Here is a 22,688-nt window from a genome sequence, read left to right on the forward strand (position 1 = left end):
AGACAACGGGGGGCAGAACCACCCCCGCCCGACCACAGGGGACGGCGTCAAGAAAATTGACTAATTAGCATGCAGTAACACCAAGTGTTGATGCTTAGTGCCTACTAGAAATAAATCTTAAGGAGTTATTGAGTATAGTGTCGTATAGTGTGGTATGCTCGAGCCCACTAGCAGCAACTAGGTTCCTGACTATATAAAAATAAAAACAATCAGATACAAAATACCAAATACAGGAGCAGCGAAAACAGAAGTTGTAACGATGTGGTGGCTCTCGTTAACAGGCAGAATCTTGGCAGGATTAAGTTGCCAAATTGAGATTAAAATATTCTATGTACATAGACCATATTTGTTTAAATCTTGATACTTGATTTTTATTTAAGGCAGAGATTTTTTCCATTGAGATATAATTTATTAGTAAGTTTAACCAGTGGTCGATATTTAGAGATTGTTTATTTTTCCAATTGACAAGGATTATTTTTTTAGCAATAGTAAGGGCTATAAATATAGATTGAGATTGTTTACATGGTAGCTCAGTTATTGTTAAGTCACCTAGTAAACACAATCTTGGAGATAAAGGAAGCCTACAGTTTAATATATCAGCGAGCTTTTCCAAGATTTTAGTCCAGAAATGCAGTACTGGAGTACATGACCATAAAGCATGAAGATAAGTATCGGCAGTGTTTTGTGAGCACTGGAGACAAATGTCGGAGTCAGAGAGTCCCATTTTTTTCATCATATATTGTGTAATATATGTTCTATGAAGTAGCTTATATTGGATAAGTTGCAAATTTGTCTGTTTGGTCATTTTAAATACATTTTCACAGATTTGGGTCCAAAAGTCTGGTTCCGGAACTATAGACAAGTCTTTTTCCCATTTTAAAGTCGGTAAATACGTTTTATTTGTGTATAAAAATAACTTATATATTTTTGATATTTTCTTTATTGTTGTTGGAGAAAGATTTATAATATCTTTAGCTAAGACAGGCAGTTGGAGCGTATCCTGAAGTGTTGGGATTTGTTTCTTAACCATATTTTTAACTTGCAGATAATGTAAGAAATTTCCCTTTTTTATTTCATATTTCTGGACCAAGTTTGTATACGATATAAACTTATTATCTGAGAAAAGATGATGAAGGTGTGTAATTCCTTTCTGCTCCCATAGGCTTAAATGGAACGACTGATTATTAAGTTGAAAATCGGGGTTATGCCAAATGGGAGAGAGCCCACAGGGCGCCAATTGGGAGTTTGTAATTTCTAATGCCTTCCACCAGGCAGTCAGGGTGGCGGCTATCATTGGGTTTTTAAAACAATTATGTCGTCTTATTGATTTTGTAATAAAGAGTAAATCTGACAGTCTAAGATTATTACAATCCTTCTGCTCCAATTCCAACCAACAGTTAGTATCTCTGTTGGGTTGTGTCCATAGCACAAGATATTGTAGTTGATTAGCTAAATAATAGTACATAAAGTTTGGTGCCTCTAAACCTCCTTTAGATTTACTTTCCTGAAGAGTAGATAGACTAATTTTGGCTTTTTTTTTATTCCAATAGAATTTTATGATAGCAGAGTCCAGCGATTGGAACCAGTTAGACGTAGGTTTAAATGGAATCATTGAAAATAAATAATTAATCTTTGGTAAAACTTTCATTTTTATAGTAGCTATCCGTCCTATTAAAGAGATCGGAAGATTATTCCAGCGCTCCAGGTCACTACGGATACTATCCAATAATGGTGAAAAATTTAAAGAAGTTAATTCAGTTAACTTAGGTGAAATTTTAACACCTAAGTATTTTAAATTACCTGTAGGAAAGGAGTAGTGTGGATCCTGACTTGTAGGATTCCATGAATTTTCTGTAATAGGTAATAATGTTGATTTTGTCCAGTTAATAGAGTAATCTGATAAGTGAGAGAATTTAGTTATTAATTTAAATGCTTCCCCTAGCGAGATAGCAGGTTCTTCTAAATAGAGTAATATATCATCGGCATATAGATTAATTTTATGTTCTATTGTCCCGGAGTGGATTCCTTGGATCCGTCTATCCTGACGTATAGCTAATGCAAGCGGCTCAATATATATAGCAAATAATAAAGGAGACATTGGGCACCCTTGTCTTGTTCCCCTTTGTAGAGTAAAACTCTGTGATGTAATCCCATTAGTAGTAACTGTAGCTTTAGGAGAATCATATAATATTGAGACCCATTGAATGAATGACTCCCCGAAGCCGAATTTATTTAAGACAGCAAAGAGGAAGGACCAGTTAACTTTATCGAATGCTTTTTCTGCATCCAGCGAAATAACAACTGCCTTTTTATCATACCGCTGTGACATACTAATCAAGTTAAAGAGTCTCCTAATATTATTAGTAGAATGACGACCTTTAATAAAACCTGTTTGATCACTATGAATAATTGTCGAGATTACCGTCTCTAATCGAGATGCCAAGGCCTTAGCGATAATTTTAATATCGGTATTAATTAGTGATATCGGTCGGTAACTTGACGGGAGGGTGGGGTCTTTTTCTGGCTTTAATAAAAGTTTAATTGCTGCTATATTCATATCTTGACGTATATCACCTTTACTTTTAATTTCAGTTACTACTCTTAGAAATAATGGAGCAAACATTAACCAGAAATGTTTAAAAAATATAGCCGGAAAGCCGTCTGGACCAGGTGCTCTGCCATTAGGCATACTGTCTAAAGCACGATACAACTCATCTATAGTAAGCGGGGTATCGAGAATATCTTTATGTTCAATAGATAACTGAGGTATATTTAAGCTGTTTAGGAATTCCTCAATATATTCAGGGTTAGGTCTATTAATTTCTGTGTATAGATTTCGATAATAGTTATAAAAAATATGGTTAATTTCTTCTGGTGATTGTGTGCATTCACCATTTATATCTTTAATAGCCGTTATAAGAGATTTTTCCCGATTCCGTTGAAGTTGATTTGCCAGGAATTTACCTGATTTATTATTATGTTCAAAATTATTATATCTCAACTGTTGTATTATAAACTCTGTCTTTTTAGATAACATGTTATCTAATTGTATTTTTATATTCTGTAGTTCTATCCATATTTGATTATTTGGGTTTAATACATATTCATCCGTTAGTTGTTTAATTTTATCTTCCAGGTATTTTTTTAATTTTTGATCCTGTTTCTTTTTATAAGTTGAATATGATATAATTTTCCCTCTAATTACCGCTTTCCCTGCTTCCCAGAGAAGAGATGGAGATATATTTGGAGAGTCATTTATTTCCAAAAAATCTGCCCACTCCCTTCTAATAATTTTATCAAACTCTACGTCTTTCAGTAATGAGATGTTAAAACGCCATATCGGGGGAGGTTTAAAGGTAGAGTCAATTTGTAGAGTGAGGGAGACTGGTCTATGATCACTTATAATTATAGAATGTATTTTTATAGCAGTTTTATCAACAATAGAATTATTTGTAAGGAAAAAATCAATTCTTGAGAATGATCGGTGCACAGCAGAGAAGAAAGTAAATTCCTTCTTAGTTGGGTTTTGAAGTCTCCAGCCATCGCTGAGGCCAAAATCCTCCATATATTCATCTATTACTTTAGCGGATCGTAATCGCCTTGTATATATCGTATTATTAGAACGATCTATTAACGGGTTCAAGACCGTGTTAAAATCACCTCCAATAATAATAGTAGAATTTGTTGCTAAATCGAGTAACCGAGAGAAAAATTCATGGAAAAAATCAGGGTCATCATTATTTGGGGCATATAAATTACCAATTGTATATACTTTATTAAATATAGTTACCTGGATAATAATATATCGGCCCTCTAAATCTGTTACTATATTATTTAGAGTAAAGAATAAATTCTTTTAATTTTTTTTTTTGATTGCAAATTCCTTTTTTGTTTGATTGAAAATAAAGACACAAATTTCTCTCCATAATCCACTTGCATTCGTTTACAGCATAATATATTGAACTATCTTCTGTTCATGTGTAATACTTGGAGTTCTAACACTTCCAAAGACACAATAATAAGCAAAGTCCAGTGTACAGGTATGTTTGAACACATATGAATCTGTGCCATGTTTCATTTGCAGAATATGCATGGAGGATGTGTGTTTTTGGGAGGGGGCGGGGTAATTGCATCACAGGAAACAAGCTCTCCATCGTGCAGTTGAATGTGACCCTTTGGCCCCGGATCAAATGCTCCTCTGGGCCTGAATACCATGTCTGTCTCTGTCTTCTGCACCGTGTGCTGCTCTGTGCTACACTGGCTGACTGACTGCGAAGGAGAAGGGTGGGCAGGAAAACTGGGTGACAAGCTCTGAGAAAAGTTTTGAAGAGGTGGCTCGAGGCATTCAACAAGACGATAGAGTAAGGAGACACCACGTATTGGATTGAGTAATTGGGGACTCCTGTTTGATGTTCAGACAGGCAAAATAGTGGGACGCCCTTCCAAAAGTACCATAAAGTGGAAGCCAATAAGTCTGAGTGTTCTATTTTAAGATAAGGAAGTAGGAGAATGGGAGCAGTGGAGCTATACTGTGATGTGTGTACAAGCTACATGAGAAGGGTCAAATAAGAGGAGACATCACAGGACAGAGGGGGTGCTCTCCCTGACACCACCCAGATACTCAATTCGTTGCACTGTTTAAAATAAAAAAATTAAAAAAAAAGATGAAACCAGAGACTCTGACTGGCTGCATATCTTCAGTCTATCTGGCATACTGGAGGGTGATTGACCGAGGGAGAAGGAACTCCTATTTTTAGCCCCATGCTGGATGGAAGAATGAAAAAGCAAACAGACAGAAGCTCCGCATGCAGAGTCACACTGCGAGTGAGACGGCGGGCGAGAAGGAGGGGACAGGGAGGAGTGATTCATTTGTCAAGTTCGGCAATGTTTGGATCACTGGCTCATTACTGTGCGGGGAGAACACATGGTAGGACTGGCTGTTTAGCTTCACGGAATCTTTTTGCACACTGAAGCTCCTCTCTGCCCGTGTGAGTGAGTCAAAGCTAAAGAACGGACTTTCAGAGGGATTGGCCTTCCATGGAATGTTGTAGATTTAGACAGAGTTTTGTGAGATGCCGTTTGCTTCACATCTGGCTCCAAAGCTCCAGATCTGGACCCAGGGACTTGGTGTACCCGTTCCTTCAAACACTGGGGAGCTCAGAATGGGAGCAGAGTGCTTCTTCTAATGGTTTGGAGGACAAGCCACTATCACAGAGCACAATGTTTGGCTCCTCTACTCCATAAGGACTGAGGAATTCAGAATGCGGCGCTTTGACAAGCTGAGAAAGTCGTTCCCTTTCCTGGCACATTTTCATGTATATCGAGTAAGTTTGTTTGACTTTTGTTGTCAAAAAGACTTGTGTGTGGGTGCAAGCTGGACCAAGGCTGTCCTCTGGGAGGGTTGTTATTGCAGCAGGATGTAAGAGCAGAATGGAGTTGAAACGGGTCATGACTTTGGCCTTTCATACTTCTGTGTTTGAGTGTCTGTGTGCGTAAATGTATAGTATACATTTGTCCACCAACATGTGGAAGGATATTTGCTATTCCGTCATGTGCTTAATTTAGAAATCGACATCCTTAGGAAGTAATTAAACTGTGGTTTTGTCAGTGTATATTATCTAGAGATATATCCGTGGTCAGGTGACCTTGAAGCACGTATTGATGATGTAATGGTACATGGGTCGACTTGTGTGCAGGCAGCAGTCCTGTTCCCTCTCAGTGACGATGTGAATGTGCAAGGGAACGGTTGTCAATGTATGCAAATACAATATATTCCCTGTGACCGCTGCTGACAAGTCCAGGCCAGGGTGTAAGCCACCTTTTTACTTGAAGTTAGCTGGGATAGGCCTCAGCTGCCCATGACCCAGAACAGCTTGATTTAGCCATGATTTCTGCTCGGCCATTAAGATTTGATTGAATTAACTATAATAACTAATATAACTAATAACTCAAACATGTAACAATTTTTTTTTGTTTTTTTTGAGAGCAGTGGCTCACTTTACAAACAATTCAACATTTTTTGTCAATTTTTTGACATGATACGGAACAAACCAGACTCTGTATCATCATTTTTTTTTATTTTCTGCACTGTCAATTTGAAATCATGTCCTGTTTTGGAGTAATTGAATGGCAATAATTAAATCATGTCTTTGTTAAAAAAAAAAAAGAAATCCAATTAATTGATTAATCGACAAAAAATCAATAGATTAATCAGTTACTAAAGTAAGCATTTGGTGCAGCCCTAGTAGTGTCATGATATTAGAGCTAGTAGACAGTTATTTTAGTTACGGCTGCATTTGTCACTGCTGTGCAAAGATGCCAGACAGGAAGATGCATCTTCTTCACTGTGTGGTGAACAAACACTTGTGTGTTGACTGCGTAGGACGATCAAGCTTGCCTTGTGGATGTGAAGGCCAATAACTCATTATGAATGATTTTTGGTGATGCTTTTCGGAGTGATATGTTCGGCATGTACTGTACATACATACAGTATCAGCAATCATGAAATATTTTATTCAAGGAATTAACAAAAAACAATATCTACAATCTATATGCTGTCTTTATCTGTCTATTTTACTTACTTCTCCATTTTAGACTACATAGTGAGTTTACCAATACAAATTATGCACGGCTAGCTGTATTGGCATCTTTTTGACCCTCACTGTACATACATCACAAAAATAATCTTAACTATTAAAGACACAAACCACATACCCTATTCAAAACAAGCCAGCTGGCATAGGTGACAATACAAAGTGATTTCAGGGAAAACCCAAGCTTTATAATGTCAGACTGTTGACTGCAATACTGGCACTCCTCAACAGTCACTGAGTAGGATAGATGAGGCAAACATGCTGTTTGTTTCTTAGGGTACAGTGCTTCAAAGCACTCAGTATCAACTTAAAGTGTGTATTAATTTTCATTTGACATGTTGGAGTAGCAAGATTTCTAAAATACAATTTGTACAATTGTGGATAGAGGCCTAATATTAGACTGGCTTCATTTGAAGACATTCAATAGAAGATTGAATAGGTTTATGCTGAATTATCGATGCATGTCTTCAGTACATGGAGTTGTTAACTGATTTTTACAGTTTTAGGTCACAAAGAGGTTCAGCGATAGGAAGTGATATTTCACCGCACCCAATAATATGGTTCAATGACAGAAGGGAAGCCATGACCCCTCTCAGACTGTCTTGTGAACCTTGTAACCCCACACAGAAAGTTCCCTATTCACAATTGCTACATAGCTGAATGATCCTTATGACCCAGAGAGTCCACTTGAATGTTCGCCCTGTCATTCTCTGCAGATTGTGTTTTCTGTTGAAACATTATGGTTTCACTCTCTTGTAGGTATAGCTCATGCTAGTTGCTACTGTGCTTTATCCTTTTCTCACAACCAACTTTACATCATGATCCACTCAGTCCGCACAATATTAGATACACCTGCACTATTCTATGTAGTGGCTCCCAACCTTTTTTCCGCCATGAACAGGTTCGTGGTAGTATAGTTGTAGATACCATATACGTTAGGGGTGTTAAAAAAATTGATTCGGCAATATATCGTGATATTACAGCACGCGATTCTCGAATTGATTCAATATGTGGCCGAATCGATTTTTAAACGTCCATTTTTGATGGAAAAATATTCAACAAAATGGCTTACTTATGGTTAGAGTTCACACCTTAAGCATGGAAGAATGTTATATCAATGGAACATTAAGCCTTAATATTTTATTTCAATGCTGTTCAAACATGAAACTGTCTGTTAAATACAGTAGCTCACAGTTACAAGGCTGAAGTTTCAGAAAAATAATACATTTTCAAACAAATCTTACAGTACAAGTTTACTGATTAGTGATTTCTAAATTTGAGTAAAAAAATCGCAACAATCGACTTATAAATTTGTATCGGGATTAATCGGTATCGAATCGAATCGTGACCTATGAATCGTGATATGAATCGAATCGTCAGGTACTAGGCAATTCACACCCCTAATATACGTATCCAAAAATATGTTGTTTGTACCTGCTACCATATGGGTTCATGCCGGCGGACTGACAGTTTGAGACTGCAGCATTAATAGCACTTTTGGATTTTCCAGAACACTGTTAGGGTTTCACTATCATGCCATAAAATGCACATGACTAAAATTGTGTAGTTTCAAAGAATGTAGTAGTAATATAGTAATGTTCATTGGTCGTATCATCATCACGTATTTGTCAACTGTAAGACTGAACCTATGGATTCAAGGCAAGTCATCTTAATCTGCTCTATTTTTTCAGATATCTGTCCAACCTGGATTCATTTTACGTACATACAATACTCAGAAACCTGTGTTGCTGATTGTTGGTTGCATTTTTGCACATTTGCAAAGTTTCCTGCTCACCAATGTAAAAAAATATATATATATATACTTTACAATGAGCAGTTTCCTGTGTTGTGTTTGTGTTCTTTCAGAAATTCGGCAATAATATGCAGTGTGAGGAAGGCACAGAATGGCTACTGGAGCTGCTGATCGAAGTACAGTTGCAGCAGTACTTTCTGCGAATCAGAGATGACCTAAATGTCACACGGCTCTCCCATTTCGACTATGTCAAGAATGAAGACCTGGAGAAGATTGGCATGGGTCGACCTGGTGAGAAACTGGACACTCTCTCCTTTGTGCATGTCTATAGTTTTGTTTTGTTTTTGTGTGTGTATGGAGCAGTCCTAAATATTGGGAACTAATTATTAGTGATTATGTAATGCTATTCTCATACTACATTTTTATAAACCTATATATATATATATGTTTTTAAATCTAATTTGCTCTGTAGTGTTTAGCACTAGTTTATTGCTGTATTTCTGCATTGGCGTGATATGTATTATTTTCTTTATTAAAAAGGGCAGAGACGACTGTGGGAGGCTGTAAAGAGGAAGAAAGCAATGTGCAAGCGCAAGTCCTGGATGAGCAAGGTGAACATAAATCACATGCACGCACGCACGCACCCGCACACACATATTTTTGAAGATGTATGGCATGTGTGACATCTTTGCATGATGGCATCTGTCTGTCGGTCACAGTATGGAAAGCTTTTATGTTAACATGCCCTCTCTCTTGCTTGTGGCCACATAAGCAAAAGACCTCACCCTTCTCCAATATAAAACACACAATGCTTTCAAAGTGACCTTCTTCAATCTTTGTAGTTTCTGAATTACGCGTACGTCGGCTGCATTGGAATTGCATGCGGACTGCAAGTGTGCATGCTGTTCCATTCATAAATATTGCCAAATGGCGGTATGCGTTCCATGCATGCACATTGGTCCAAACGACCCCGTCGATTAACATGCTGCATGTGCATTTATAATCTAACGGTGGGGGCCCTGTGAAAAAAAACAAACAAACAAGCAGCACCTGTATTGGCTGTTGGAACATTTGATGGCAGATCTCCTTATATAAGTGCTTATCAAATCAGTTGTCCATTATTTGTGCATGGCCGAGCATGATTTGTTCAGTGCATGTGGAATCTAGAATCTAATTCATGGTGTCAGTGGTCATTATTGTCATTATTTTGTATCTCTTTCAATATTCTAAGAGCTATTTTTGCACATTTGAAGTAAAAAAAATTTTCCTTTCACGTGTGCATTTCACGTCTGTAAATTAGACTATAAACTTGTGCTGTAAGAAACGCATTTACGCTGAACCCTCACCATTAGCAGGGATGACCAAAATTTGCAAATGATAGATGTAATGTTTTTGATGTTAAAAGTTTAAATGGTAAATATACCCCAATGAGCCCAAAACGCTTTGATATAATTTAGGGCTGTCAAAGTTAAAGCGTTATAGATTAATTAATCACAGAAAAAAGTTAAATTAATCACATATTAACGCAGATTAATCGCACTATTTTTTTGGACCGCGCTTGAGCCTTGAACGTAACCGCGGATGATTACATTGAAGGCTGCACAGGTCAGTGATTAGGTCAATGCACGGCATTTACTATGCCTGTTGTTCCAAAATGAGCGGGGTGACTCCAGTTGGTGTGCTTGGTGGTAAATTTCGCTTTCAAAAACACCCCGACGGGACTTTAGATAAAACAAAAGTCATTTGCGTTTAATTAATTGCTGAATTGCACCCAGTTGATATGATGCCGTTACGTTTTGAGCAATACACGCATGCAATTGCGTACATGCATTTAATCAATGTTTGCAAATGACATTCAGATAATAAAATGTCAAAATATTACGGTATTTTGTATTTATTTTATATTATGCAAATACGCGAGTAATTTAGCTGATTAATCATGATTAATCAAAACTTGAAAGTGTGATTAATCAGATTAAAAATTTTCATCGTTTGACAGCACTAATATAATTTCAAACCTACCTTTTCGTCATGTTGTGCATGTGGTTAACTTGTCTGCATGTCTTACTGTGTGATTAACACATTATTAGAATAGCTCCCTTCTTTCACCTTCTGCTCAGTCAGCATCAGGATATTTTGAATGTTGAGCCTCCTATTCGAAATTACGCAGTGCAACCTCGGTGTTTTTCAAAAGGTTGCAGTATTATGTCATGTCTGGTACGGTTTGAATGTGACACCGTACACCGCCTGCAACTGTTTAGATTTGGTCAGTCAAACATGCTGGGAACCGATGATTCATTGACACATCTTTGTAATTATCCAGTTGCTGTGTACTGAGTTTTGTTGGGCACCTCATTATCATTCCAAATTTGTGTCTGGATTCTCTGAAATGGGGAATACAACATTTTTGAGAGATGTTTGTACTCTAGCTGACATGGACATTATGGCATAGCTGTGGGATTTACTGTCAATGTGAGTGTTGGGTAAATTATATGTATAAATATATATATTTTTTTACTTAAATACTATACTGTACTTGGAAGCAATGGTAGTTCTCATGAATTCCTCTCTTTGAGCCTCTAAACTGAGTGTGTCCGTTCAATTAGTGGGCACATTGTACGAGAGCAAGTTTAGGGGAACTAAAAACCCTCCTCACACTTGCTCACATTCATCTTACTTAATCTAATAGTGCTTGGCCTGATGGCTCTTCCTTGCAGCGAAGTTATTTCCCGTTGTGTCGGTAATGATAGGTGCATTGCATAGTTGCTCACTGACTGCATAGACATCACATTTGGTCAAAAACAAGCAACAACAACAACAGGTCACTTGTGTATTTAATACTCAGCACGCGTGCTTGTATTTGTGCTTGTTTTTTTTGTTTTTTTTGGTTTGTTTTTTTGGTAGTTTTTTCTTTTATTTATTTATTTTTTTACACAAAATGGTCATTGAAATAGATTACGTATTTGCTGGATATTAACAAGTGAAAATCAGGCATTATTATTATTTATTTATTTATTTATTAGTCCAACAGAATTATTCGTGGGGGTATCCTGAACTTAATATTTTCTTGCAAGCACAAAAATAAAGATCTGCCAGAATTTGATTCAAATTTATTTATTTCTGCTTTTTTTTCAGTTGTATCAAATGAGATTTGTGGGGTTTTCTTTCGTATACAAAAAAGACTTGAGCAATGTGTATAAACTGTGCCACAAGTTCCTCTTTTGTATCTAATAGGCAATGTTAGTGCGATGCTGTAAAAATGAGCCTATATAAAAGTGTTGTGATTTGCTGATTTGAGACATATGGTAATAGAGTGCTGGTAACAATGGAAACCAGGTCAGCTCAGTGTGAAGGAGGGCTTTAGAATCTGCTCTAACATTCCTTGAGGGTTCATTGTTTGATTTCTGAAGTTGCTCTATGTGACTCGATATGGCCTCGAAGGTTTATCTTTACTTTCCTAAATATTTTAGCAAGGTGTGTCTGATCTGAAGCAATATTGTGCAGGTCATTTTCTAGTTGTTTTGCTCAGTCTCTATACTGGCAGTATTTTTTTCTAAGGGTTCTCTTTGCTACTAATAATAATGTCAATAATTTGGGACAGTTAGCTAAATTCCTTGAATGAATATGGAGACAATAAATAGTCCATTATAGTTTTTTTTTTCCAATTTAATTATATATTTTTTTTAATCTACATTTTCCCAGCATGTGTTTCAAAGCTTTATTGAGCAGAATGCCCACATAAAATTCCTTATACTGTGGCTTAAGGATGGACGAGTACCGATACCAGGTATTGACATTGGGCTGATATCAAGCCTTATTTTAAGTCATTGGTACTCGCGACAGCTGACGATACCAGAAAAGTATCTTTTGGCTGTTTTATGATTAAGAGCTCAATGCATATGTCTGACATTAAGATGTACTGTACCACCACATATTTCGAATGGGGCTTTTTCTGGCCACTGGATTTATGTAGGTCTTACAATTAATTTATATATATATATATATATATTTTTAAACATTTTTAAAAATGTGTATTTTATGAACAAATGGAAACAAGATAGTACAAAATTGCCATTCATTTCATTCGATTTTAAAGAATGCTATATTGGTCGTTCTTTACATTTATGTGTCATTGTTTTTATGTATAAAGTACTAGTGGTATCAGTACTTTGTATCGGTGACTACTCAAAAGTTACTACTGCAGATGTAACTGAACTTCCCATAGTTATAGTCATGTTGTTCTTTAGAACAGTGCCCATTTGCTTGTTTCTTTTTTGACTTCCAGATTGACTTTGTTGTTGTCGCCCTTAATTCGGGTGTAGGTATTTAGTGGTAAGCGTCCAGATGGGGGAGACTTTCCCCAGCAGGGCCAGCCCACCACCTCCTTCCGTAAGACGTCTCCCACACCTCCCCTGGGCTTGGTGGAGGGAGTCCTGCCCACAAATCCGGCTGGCGATGTCCCTCTTGATGGCCATCAGCAGGCTCTGACCTGCCTCATCCCAGAGAGGGACCTGACTCTCCTTGAGAAGCTGGGAGATGGATCTTTTGGTGTTGTGAAGAGAGGAGAGTGGCTGACTCCTGCAGGAAAGCTGGTGAGGAGCTGTTTAGTTTCTGCGTATACACTCAAATGTTTGTTGAGGAAGCTGTATCGGCGTACATCGTTGTCCTACTTTTTCAGATTAACGTGGCTGTGAAGTGTTTGAAGACAGATGCGCTGACTCAGCCCGATGCTTTGGAGGATTTCATCTGTGAGGTCAACGCCATGCACTCGCTGGATCACCAGAACCTCATTCGCCTCTACGGCGTGGTGCTCACACACCCGATGAAGATGGTAGTGCACACACAGATTAACACGTACAATTGGGAGCACTATGCAAACTTAGAGACACATTTACTTGTGTGCACACGTCAGACTCACTCCCTAACATGCACATGACCTTACAGTCCAATCTAATCTGCCTTGGCATCTTAAGGCCTCTGAGAGAGTGAGAGTGATGAGAGGATGGAGGAAAGCAGGGAGAAACAGGAAGGCAGGAGAGCAAGTGTACTTGAGGCGAAAATAGTCGCTGGCATTTCTGCCTTTTCAACACAGTGCTACCTTTGAGTGCCAAATAGATTGTGAGCGAAGTCATTACTTTCTTCCTGTTTTTGTCACACTACTTTGTCAACATAAGCTCCCCATGCTCTTTCTATCATGTCCCACAGTGTTTCTGTTGTTGCTTCTTTAACTGACTTTCCTTCATATTCAGCCATTCATCCCTCTCTTTCTGTCCATGTGCTGTAGGTGACCGAGCTTGCGCCACTTGGCTCTCTGCTGGAGCGCTTGCGGTGCGTCCATCCTCAGGGCCCCGTGTTGATCCACACTCTGTGTCAGTATGCTGTGCAGGTGGCCTGTGGCATGGCCTATCTGGAGCAGAGGCGGTTTATCCACAGGGATCTGGCAGCCAGGTACAGCTGAGCCCAGCAACATTCAATTTTGAGCTTTTTACAGTGTGTGCGGCTCCAAATCTTTTTTGGGTGGTGTTCATCGACTCTATTTAATTGCTAGTGTTTTCCCTTTGAAATGTTTTTTGTGGCATCTGATGTTATTTTATGGCTATAGAGTGCTTCTCACTTCTCCACCCAGACATTTGTAGACTATTACAGGGTGACTTGGCCCACAGGCTAAATGAGTCACTTCCTGGCTGGTCTTGCCCAAATGTAGTCAGTTATAAAACCTCAATAGGCACCACTCATTTTCACAGTTAATTTACACATTCAGATGGTAATTGATCGCATATTTTGATATTATGTCAGAGTGAATTGTGTCATAGCAGACTGACATGCCTTATACTTTTAATTGCTTGTACATGCACAATCAATTCTAAACTACAGGAATGCGTTATGAAAGAAACTATTACTATTGCTAGTACCTTTTTTAACTTTTATAATACAGCAACGAGTAAAGAATGTTCACAATACTGTAGGACTTTATGTTTGACATTTATTGTTAAAATGTGATTTGTCTCTTCAGGAATATCCTGCTGGCATCAACTCACATAGTGAAGATTGGCGATTTTGGTCTGATGAGGGCGCTACCAAACAATCATGAGCATTATGTCATGCAGGAACATCGCAAGGTTCCCTTTGCGTGGTGAGTGAAATGATGTGAGAAAGCAAACTTTGAGCTCATGAGATTGGGACTGATCTGATAATCTGATATACTCTAATAAATCAAATAATAAATAGCTTAATTTTTATTCTATTCTAATCCTTATGTATCGTTCTGCATGCATTATAAAAATAAGTAAGGAAATAAGTCATTTTTTGTGCTACAGGTGTGCCCCTGAAAGTTTGAAGACCAGAACCTTCTCTCATGCTACTGACACATGGATGTTTGGTGTGACTCTCTGGGAGATGTTCACGCATGGCCAGGAGCCTTGGTTAGGCCTTAACGGGAGCCAGGTAGATACATGCATTAAAGAACAGCTCAGTTAAGCAAATACAATTAGCGAATAAAAATTGTCAAAAAAAAAAAAAAGAAGTACTCTTTCATAATATTAATAAAAGTGCGGCTCAAAAGTACCCAATACCTAAATACTGCAAGACATTTGCATATGTAATCAACAAGGTTATGTTTTTTTCTCCAGATCCTGCATAAAATTGATAAAGAAAGTGAACGCCTCCCTAAGCCAGAGGACTGTACACAAGATATTTATGATGTCATGCTGCAGTGCTGGGCACAGAAATCAGATGACAGACCAACTTTTGTAGCCCTGCGTGAGTTCCTCCTTGAGGTAAAGTGGAAACTGTTTTTAAGCAACTGCTTTTGTAACTTATTTATATTCTTGGGGGATCTATTCACTCAACAACACCAGAGAAAAGAATTTCAATCTTGGATGACTCCCATTACATAAACTTACCTTTACCGACACCTAGTGGACAGTTCTGGAAGTAGCTGTTCAAATATTTGCAGAAAAAGCAGAGGGCAGACTTCTGCCAACATTTTTCACAGGAAAGAAAACAGTGAATGGCTCCAAGAGGTGTACAATTAAAAAGTGGAAACACTCAATATCAGGGTAATATAAAAATCTCTGAAAAAATAAATGTTTTAAAATATATATATATATATATATATATATATATATATATATATATATATATATATATGTATGTATGTATGTATGTATGTATGTATATATATATATATATATATATATATATATATATATATATATATATATATATATATATATATATATATATATATATATATATATATATATATATATATATATATATATATGTATGTATGTATATGTGATAGGAATTATAATTAACTACCAAGTGCGGATTTTGGATCAGACCATAGAGAAAACTTTGTCATTTTTGGAATGCTTTCCCAACTTATATCCCTGTTTTAATTATTTTATTTTATTTCATAAAATAAGATGTTGTTATCATTATTTATTTTTTATTCAACTCATCAATGTTTTGACTCTCACCAAAATGTAGCCATTTGGAAAAAGAAAACAAAAAAACAACAACAAAAAAGCAAATTGATAAACCCACACAAACAAAACCTCTGCTTAGTGGCTATACTTAACTGTCATGATAAACATTTGACAGTGTAATGTTCCCGTTAGGTGATGTTTCAATCTACGGTGTTGCCTGTTTGAATTTGTTTCTGACATACATATCTATCATGTTTCAGACCATGCCAACTGACATGTGTGCGCTGCAGGACTTTGATGAGCAAGATAAGCTCCTGATTCATACCGATGATGTCATCACAATCATTGAGGGCAGGTGAGAACCATTTTGTTGTTTTTTGTTTTTGAATACATGTAAATAGTCCAAATTTCAGTGCTAATTTAATCAGAGGTTGAGTCTGGCTGTCATTGGCTATCATGCAGCTGGAATGCATTTATTTATTTTTCTTCGTCATTACTGGTAAATTCAGTCATCAAAAATTGTATTTTTTGGGGGGAACCTTACAATTGTGCAAAGTGAATTTAAAAAAAAAAAATGGTATGGATGTTTTAATTTTCATTATAATGTATTTTTTCCATATTTCAGAGCCGAGAATTATTGGTGGCGAGGTCAAAATAGCCGTACCCTCAAAGTGGGACAATTTCCCAGATACGTGGTGACATCAGTGGCGGGTTTGTCAGCTCATGACATCAGCCGACCGCTCAAGAACAGCTTCATCCACACGGGCCATGGAGATGCCAACCCTCATCACTGCTGGGGCTTCCCTGACAGGATTGATGAGTAAAGACCTCTAATTGCTTTATTGCACTTTGGATAACAAATGACGTGAATTAGGTCAAAAGCAAAGATGTTTGATGCGATACACTTACTGCATGCAAACTGTAATAGCTGGAAATTGACTAATAAAATTTACACTGTGACACTTTGACCAGTAGATGGCAGTGGCTCACTGCTCATTGCAATAGAAGGTTTTTGATGATCATAATGATGATGGACTCTCCCTACCAGTTTGTATCTTGGAAATCCTATGGATCCTCCTGACGTTCTGGGTTTGGACGTGAGTGCATCTCGGCCCACTCAGCTACAAGGGCGAGCTAAAAGTGAGTAAATGATGACACAACATCGTCGTGAATGATGATCATTTTTGTCCCTTTTTTGGTTGGATTTAGCGTTAGGTGGTAGATTAGGTCCTGACAACATCTATGCCGTTTTACTTTGTTGCTAGTATTTTAACAAATTTGATTTTTATATACCAGCATATTAGTTTTTGTACTGATCATAATTTTAGGATATGACAGGATGGTGATGTCATGGTTAGCATGTCTGCCTCATAGTTGAGTAATCTGACTTGAATTGATTCTAAATTGTCTAAAGGTGTGAATGGGAATGAGTGGTATAGAAAATGGATGGATGGATATTTTATTGTGCTTTATCAATCTGACCAGGTCTGCCTGACCTAATAAATGATACTCGTACTATTATTACTAATATTCTAGGTCATCCTCAGCCCTCAGTTAGGTAGCTGCTGCCATAAATAATAGGGGTTTAACGAATTCGGTTTGAACCGGTGTCGGTGTAAGATGTGATCGGGCTGCCAGATTGTATCGGGGTCGCCTGCAGATGACGTCACGCTATTGATTTATTGATTTATTTGTTCATTTTTCCTTTCGGACAGCATTGTGACAAACAAACATTTCAACATACAATTTTAACATATGATAACCGAAAAGAAAAAGGGCTGGCAGGAAGAAGCAAAAAAGCTTATAAATTCCCGCCCCCATACTAATCTAGGACGCATAAAATCAAGAGTAATAGTTAAGGATCAGCAGAGATGATAAAATTTCACACAGTTCATCAAGTCCATGAAGCTGATTATCCAGTTGATTACATTCGGAAACTTTTGATTCAGGCAAATGGATTATAGAAAGTTCAATCAGTTCATCTTCACCAGTGATTTGATCGTAAGTAGTTCATGAGAGAAGATTCGTTCAAATTAATTGTTGATCACTTGTTGATTAGTGCCATGTGGATTATCACAGTCCAGCAGCTTTAGACAACTGGGCATAGTGAAAACCATGTGTCCGACACCTCCGTCACTCAGATCCGCCTTCATCACGATTTTGACTCATCGCGACTTTTTTCTCCAGCTCGAGCAACCTTATGGCCATGTCTCTCCTCATTCCGTTCATGACAAGGTTGAGTGCTGCAAGGTCGTTTTTCACCAGAGAAGTGTCATCACAGGCCTTGCTTCGGCCGGCTTGCACACCAGTGATGGCTCTCAGGGTGGCCGCAGCCATTTCCTCTGCATTCTTCTGGTGATCAGACATGTTTCGTAGCGTACGAAACAGCCAGTGGAATCCAATCCCAAGCAGCATCAGCATAACCACCAGCACATAACAAATCCAGAACTGTCAGACACAATGGTCTCCACTTAGCCCAGGAATCTTCAGCATATCCAGACATGTGAGTTCCACTTGGACATGAACGCTGAGTAGGTCCAGGTCTCATCGTAGAAAAGATTTTGTCAAACGCACTTAGAGACCAGCTAATTAGATCCATACTGGTTTGTCGAAAGTTTTTGGAGCAGAGTGTCCTTTTCTCAGCACTCAGCACAGATGCTGTTTTAAAATAATTCAAGATTGAATGTCCTTGCACTTCAACAACATAGTAAGACGTGTTTACATTTCTGTGTTCCAGCTCCCTCCTTGTTTTTAACACAAGAGTTATTGCTCTCACACACAAAAATAAAACAAAAGTCAGGTTAAACATTTTCTTCATTATAACTAATTAATACCAATTCTTTATATTTTTTCTTAAATCCAGATAGTGTCTGTATTCCAGTTAGTCCACAATCTAATGAGTTCCATAATTTTACACCCATACAGGAGATCGAAAATGACTTTAGTGTAGTTCTAACACATCTCTGAACAAACACAAATTTCTCTCTCAAATCATATTTCGATTCCTTCTCCTGAAAGCATGTTTGCAAATTATAAGGGAGACAGTGTCTAGCCGCCTTATACATTATTTGAATAGTTCTATAGTTTATTAGATCATATAATTTCAATAGTTTAGCTTCAATTAACAATTTATGTGTATGTGCATTATAAGGAGCACTATGGATAATTCTTACTGCTCTTTTCTGTAATACCATCAACGGCTGCAATCGACTTTTATAAGTATTTCCCCAAATTTCAACACAGTAAGTCAAATAAGGCGAAATCAATGCATTATAGATTATTTGGAGTGCCTTTTGACTCAATATTTTTTTAGTTCTGTAGAGGATGGATATACTTCTTGCCAGTTTTTTTTTTTAACTGTGTTATGTGAGGAATCCATGTAAGCATCTCGTCAATAGTTATTCCCAACACATTGTGTTGGCTTACCCGTTCAATATTTACATTAGAAATTTGTATGCAGATATTTTCTTTAGTTCCTTTTTTACCAAATAAAATAAACTTAGTCTTGTTAAGATTAATAGACAATTTGTTGGCATTAAGCCATTGTTGTAGTTTATGTAATTCCTCATTTATTATTTGCACTAGCTTCTGTATATCCTCACCTGTACAGAAAATGTTTGTATCATCAGCGAAGAGTACCATCTTTAGCACAGTAGAAACTTTACATATATCATTTATATACAGTATAAACAATTTAGGGCCCAAAACCGAGCCCTGAGGTACACCACATAAAACTTCCATTTTATTAGAAGTACTCCCTCCAAATATCACATACTGATATCTTTTGGTTAGATAGCTTCGTATCCAATCTAATACAGTGCCCCTAATCCCCATTCTCTCTAATTTATTCAATAATATTTTGTGATTTACAGTGTCAAACGCTTTTTTTAGATCAAGAAATATTCCAATAGTATATAATTTTCGGTCAATAGCATCTGTGATTATTTCCATAGATTCAGTCAGGGCTTGGGCCGTAGAATGTTCTTTTCTAAAACCATATTGGCTATCATCTAACAATTTATGTTTGGTTATAAATTTATCAAGTCTATTATTAAAAAGTTTTTCTAAAATTTTTGACAACTGTGGCAAAATTGAGATAGGTCTATAGTTACCATAATCATGAACATCACCAGTTTTATATATAGGAATAATTTTTGCTATTTTCATTTCATCTGGGAATATCCCAGTCTCAAATGAAAAATTACATATATAAGTTAGTGGACATAGAATTTCATTTATTATACTCTTAATTAACTTCATATCAAAACCGTTTGAGTCACAGGAGTTTTTTGCTGTGCATTTGGCAACCAAGTGTCTTATCTCGGTGTCCATGACTGGCTCCAAAAACATAGAGTGTAAGTTTCCTGTATAACTCTTCTCATCGTGAGAGGAGGATTCTGGAATTTTCTTGGCGAGATCAACTCCTACAGTTACAAAGAACTCATTAAAATTATTAGCAATAATTTCTGTATTCACTACTTTTTTATTATTGACATTAAAATGTTCAGGATAAGATAGTTTATCCTTTTTATTCTTTCTTATAACTTCATTCATAATATCCCATAATTTACAAGTAAAGTTTTTGTTTTCGTCTAATAATTTAGTATAATATTGTTTTTTACAGACCCTTAAAATAGAATTTAACTTATTTCTATATCTTTTATATCTATCCTCTGCCTGTTTAGTTCTTAGATTGATAAATATCTTGGTTTAGCCAATACCATGGTTTAGATTGTAAATGTTGTTTCAAATAAACCTTTTTTACTGGACAGTGTTTATCATACAATAGTTGAAGTTTGTTTATGAAGTAGCCATAAGCCATATTCACATTTATTGCATCATAAACACAACTCCAGTTTTGGGTCAACAATTCATTTCTTAATGCAATAATATTCTCTTCTGTCCTAAATCTTTTATACATAGCTCGTACTTGTCTAATACCATTTTGATACCATGAATAATTAGCAAATATTGGAAGATGATCAGTTATATCATTGATCAGTATACCACTATTAATTTCATTTAACAAAATATTTGTATAAATATTATCTATTAAAGTAGCACTATGAGTCGGAATTCTTGTAGGACATGTAATTAATGGATGCAGACCTAGTGAATACATTGTATCAGTGAAGTCTTCAATATGTATGTTTTTGTTGGGGTTTAACAGATCAATATTCATTTCACCACAAAAGAATATTTGTTTGTTGTGGATTGTTGACAAAAGTTTTTGCATACACTCGGTAAACATTTCCACCTTAGAGTCCGGTGTGCGATAGATACAGCTTACAATTATATTTTTACCTTTTATCACATTAATTTAAATCGTAATACATTCCATAAGATTGTCAACCTGTATCGACATATTATGCAAAATATCAAACTTGATGTTACAATCCACAAACAAGGCCACCCCTCCACCTCCTTTACCAATTCGATTTGTACATACCATATTGTATCCAGGTAAATCAAAATCCAAGTCCTTGTTTTCTTTCATCCATGTTTCTGAGATTGCAATAATATTTATTTTATTGTTAAACTTCTGCAGGTATTCTTTAATGTGTCCAAAGTTAGTATATAGGCTCCTGCTGTTGAAATGAATTATTGAGAGCTTACCAATGAGATTGATTGATTTGTTGAATTGTTCATCAGTATAATAATGGCACTTGTCCGCTTTGTTGTTATAGAAGTTTTTGTCAGGATCAAATATTCCATTTGGATCGTTCAAGGCATATTCCACAAGTTGGTCATCTAAGTCTGTGTAGTTTGGTAATATGGGGTCAACTTTTTGAGACATGATTAATTGTCATAGACTTCCAACTCCTGCAATCTCTTGATAACCCTGGTTTTGATCTCCTCTGGTGAGCTCCCTTGTGTCTTGATGAGGACTTTGCAGTTGGCGGTCCAGGTTGCCATAATTTTCCCGTCTTTCTTCAGTTGACGTGCCTTTCTTGCAATTTCAGCATTCTTTTTGGTCAGGTTTTCATTTAGAAAGACATTCTTGCCTTTCAGTTTTGGGCCTTGCTTGAGGAGTGCGATCTTGCTTTTTCTGTCAGTAAGTTTCATGAAGACCATTGGTGGTTTTCTCCCTACAGGATTGTCCGGAAATTGTCCGTTTACAATTGTTCAAAATAACAACATTTATGGACTAAAATTGTAACAACGTAAATAAACCTAAAAATATAAAAGCATGATACTTTAAGAGTGAGGGGGAAAAAAAAGAAAAGATTTAAGCGCCTTGACGCTTGCCGGTGACGTCAGTGCAGCAGCGCTAACAAAGTTAGCTTCGGGTTGGTTTCTTTTTTAGCTGTTCACAAATCAATCACAGTAACAAACAACAGTCTTAATGATAATAGGAACACATCTAAACTGTAACAATCTAAACTGACGATATTTGTCACATCTGAGACAGTTAATTTGTGTTTTTATCATTTAGTCAATCTGTCTTATAATTTATTCAATATATTTTTACATTTATATTCTTAGGTTTATTTACTTACTTTTTACCCTTCAAAAGGGTAGATCATTTATGATGATTACTGCTGGCTGTGTACACTACTAGTACCGTTTTGTTCAGTTACTTTCCTGCAAGACATATTCTCCAGTGTATCTATATTGATATTCATGTCCAGGAGTCCTGTCAAATTGCTGCTTTTCATTTGACCCAGGAATATCCTTTTGCTTGACTTTGAAATGTCCCTGAAAAATCTTACTTGATTTCCCTCAACTTGCTTGAATAGCATCTTTTCTGACCACTTGCTGTCTTTTTTCCTTCTCATTCTTTGCACTGCGGTGGCTGTATTGTGTTTCCTGAAGAGCCTCCTCCTCGCCCTCCTCAACCAGCAATGGTAATCAAGAGTAAGTCTGCTTTCTCTGTAGCTCCTCACCCATTGCTCCTGCCCTCTCTGT

The 22,688-nt window shown here is 36.8% G+C and overlaps 1 protein-coding gene across 3 annotated transcripts in view; it reads left to right on the forward strand.

The window, feature by feature from the left end:
• tnk2b (tyrosine kinase, non-receptor, 2b) overlaps positions 1–22,688 on the forward strand; it is a 276,182-nt gene that overhangs the window by 242,922 nt on the left and 10,572 nt on the right. Inside the window, exons 1-13 of one of the 3 annotated variants that reach the window (XM_077504381.1) lie at positions 4,344–5,324; positions 8,460–8,637; positions 8,887–8,957; positions 12,669–12,938; positions 13,025–13,177; positions 13,631–13,794; positions 14,360–14,479; positions 14,664–14,790; positions 14,976–15,122; positions 16,040–16,134; positions 16,405–16,599; positions 16,828–16,919; positions 22,596–22,637. In XM_077504381.1, the coding sequence (XP_077360507.1) occupies positions 5,262–5,324; positions 8,460–8,637; positions 8,887–8,957; positions 12,669–12,938; positions 13,025–13,177; positions 13,631–13,794; positions 14,360–14,479; positions 14,664–14,790; positions 14,976–15,122; positions 16,040–16,134; positions 16,405–16,599; positions 16,828–16,919; positions 22,596–22,637 (1,717 nt within the window). In that variant the 5' untranslated portion in view covers positions 4,344–5,261. Of the gene's footprint in view, positions 1–4,343; positions 5,325–8,459; positions 8,638–8,886; positions 8,958–12,668; positions 12,939–13,024; positions 13,178–13,630; positions 13,795–14,359; positions 14,480–14,663; positions 14,791–14,975; positions 15,123–16,039; positions 16,135–16,404; positions 16,600–16,827; positions 16,920–22,595; positions 22,638–22,688 lie in introns of those variants that run through there. The other 2 variants (XM_077504399.1, XM_077504389.1) reach the window with 2 other exon arrangements.

Source organism: Festucalex cinctus, chromosome 1 (genome assembly GCF_051991245.1).
Source record: "Festucalex cinctus isolate MCC-2025b chromosome 1, RoL_Fcin_1.0, whole genome shotgun sequence".
NCBI classification, from domain to species: Eukaryota; Metazoa; Chordata; class Actinopteri; order Syngnathiformes; family Syngnathidae; genus Festucalex; species Festucalex cinctus.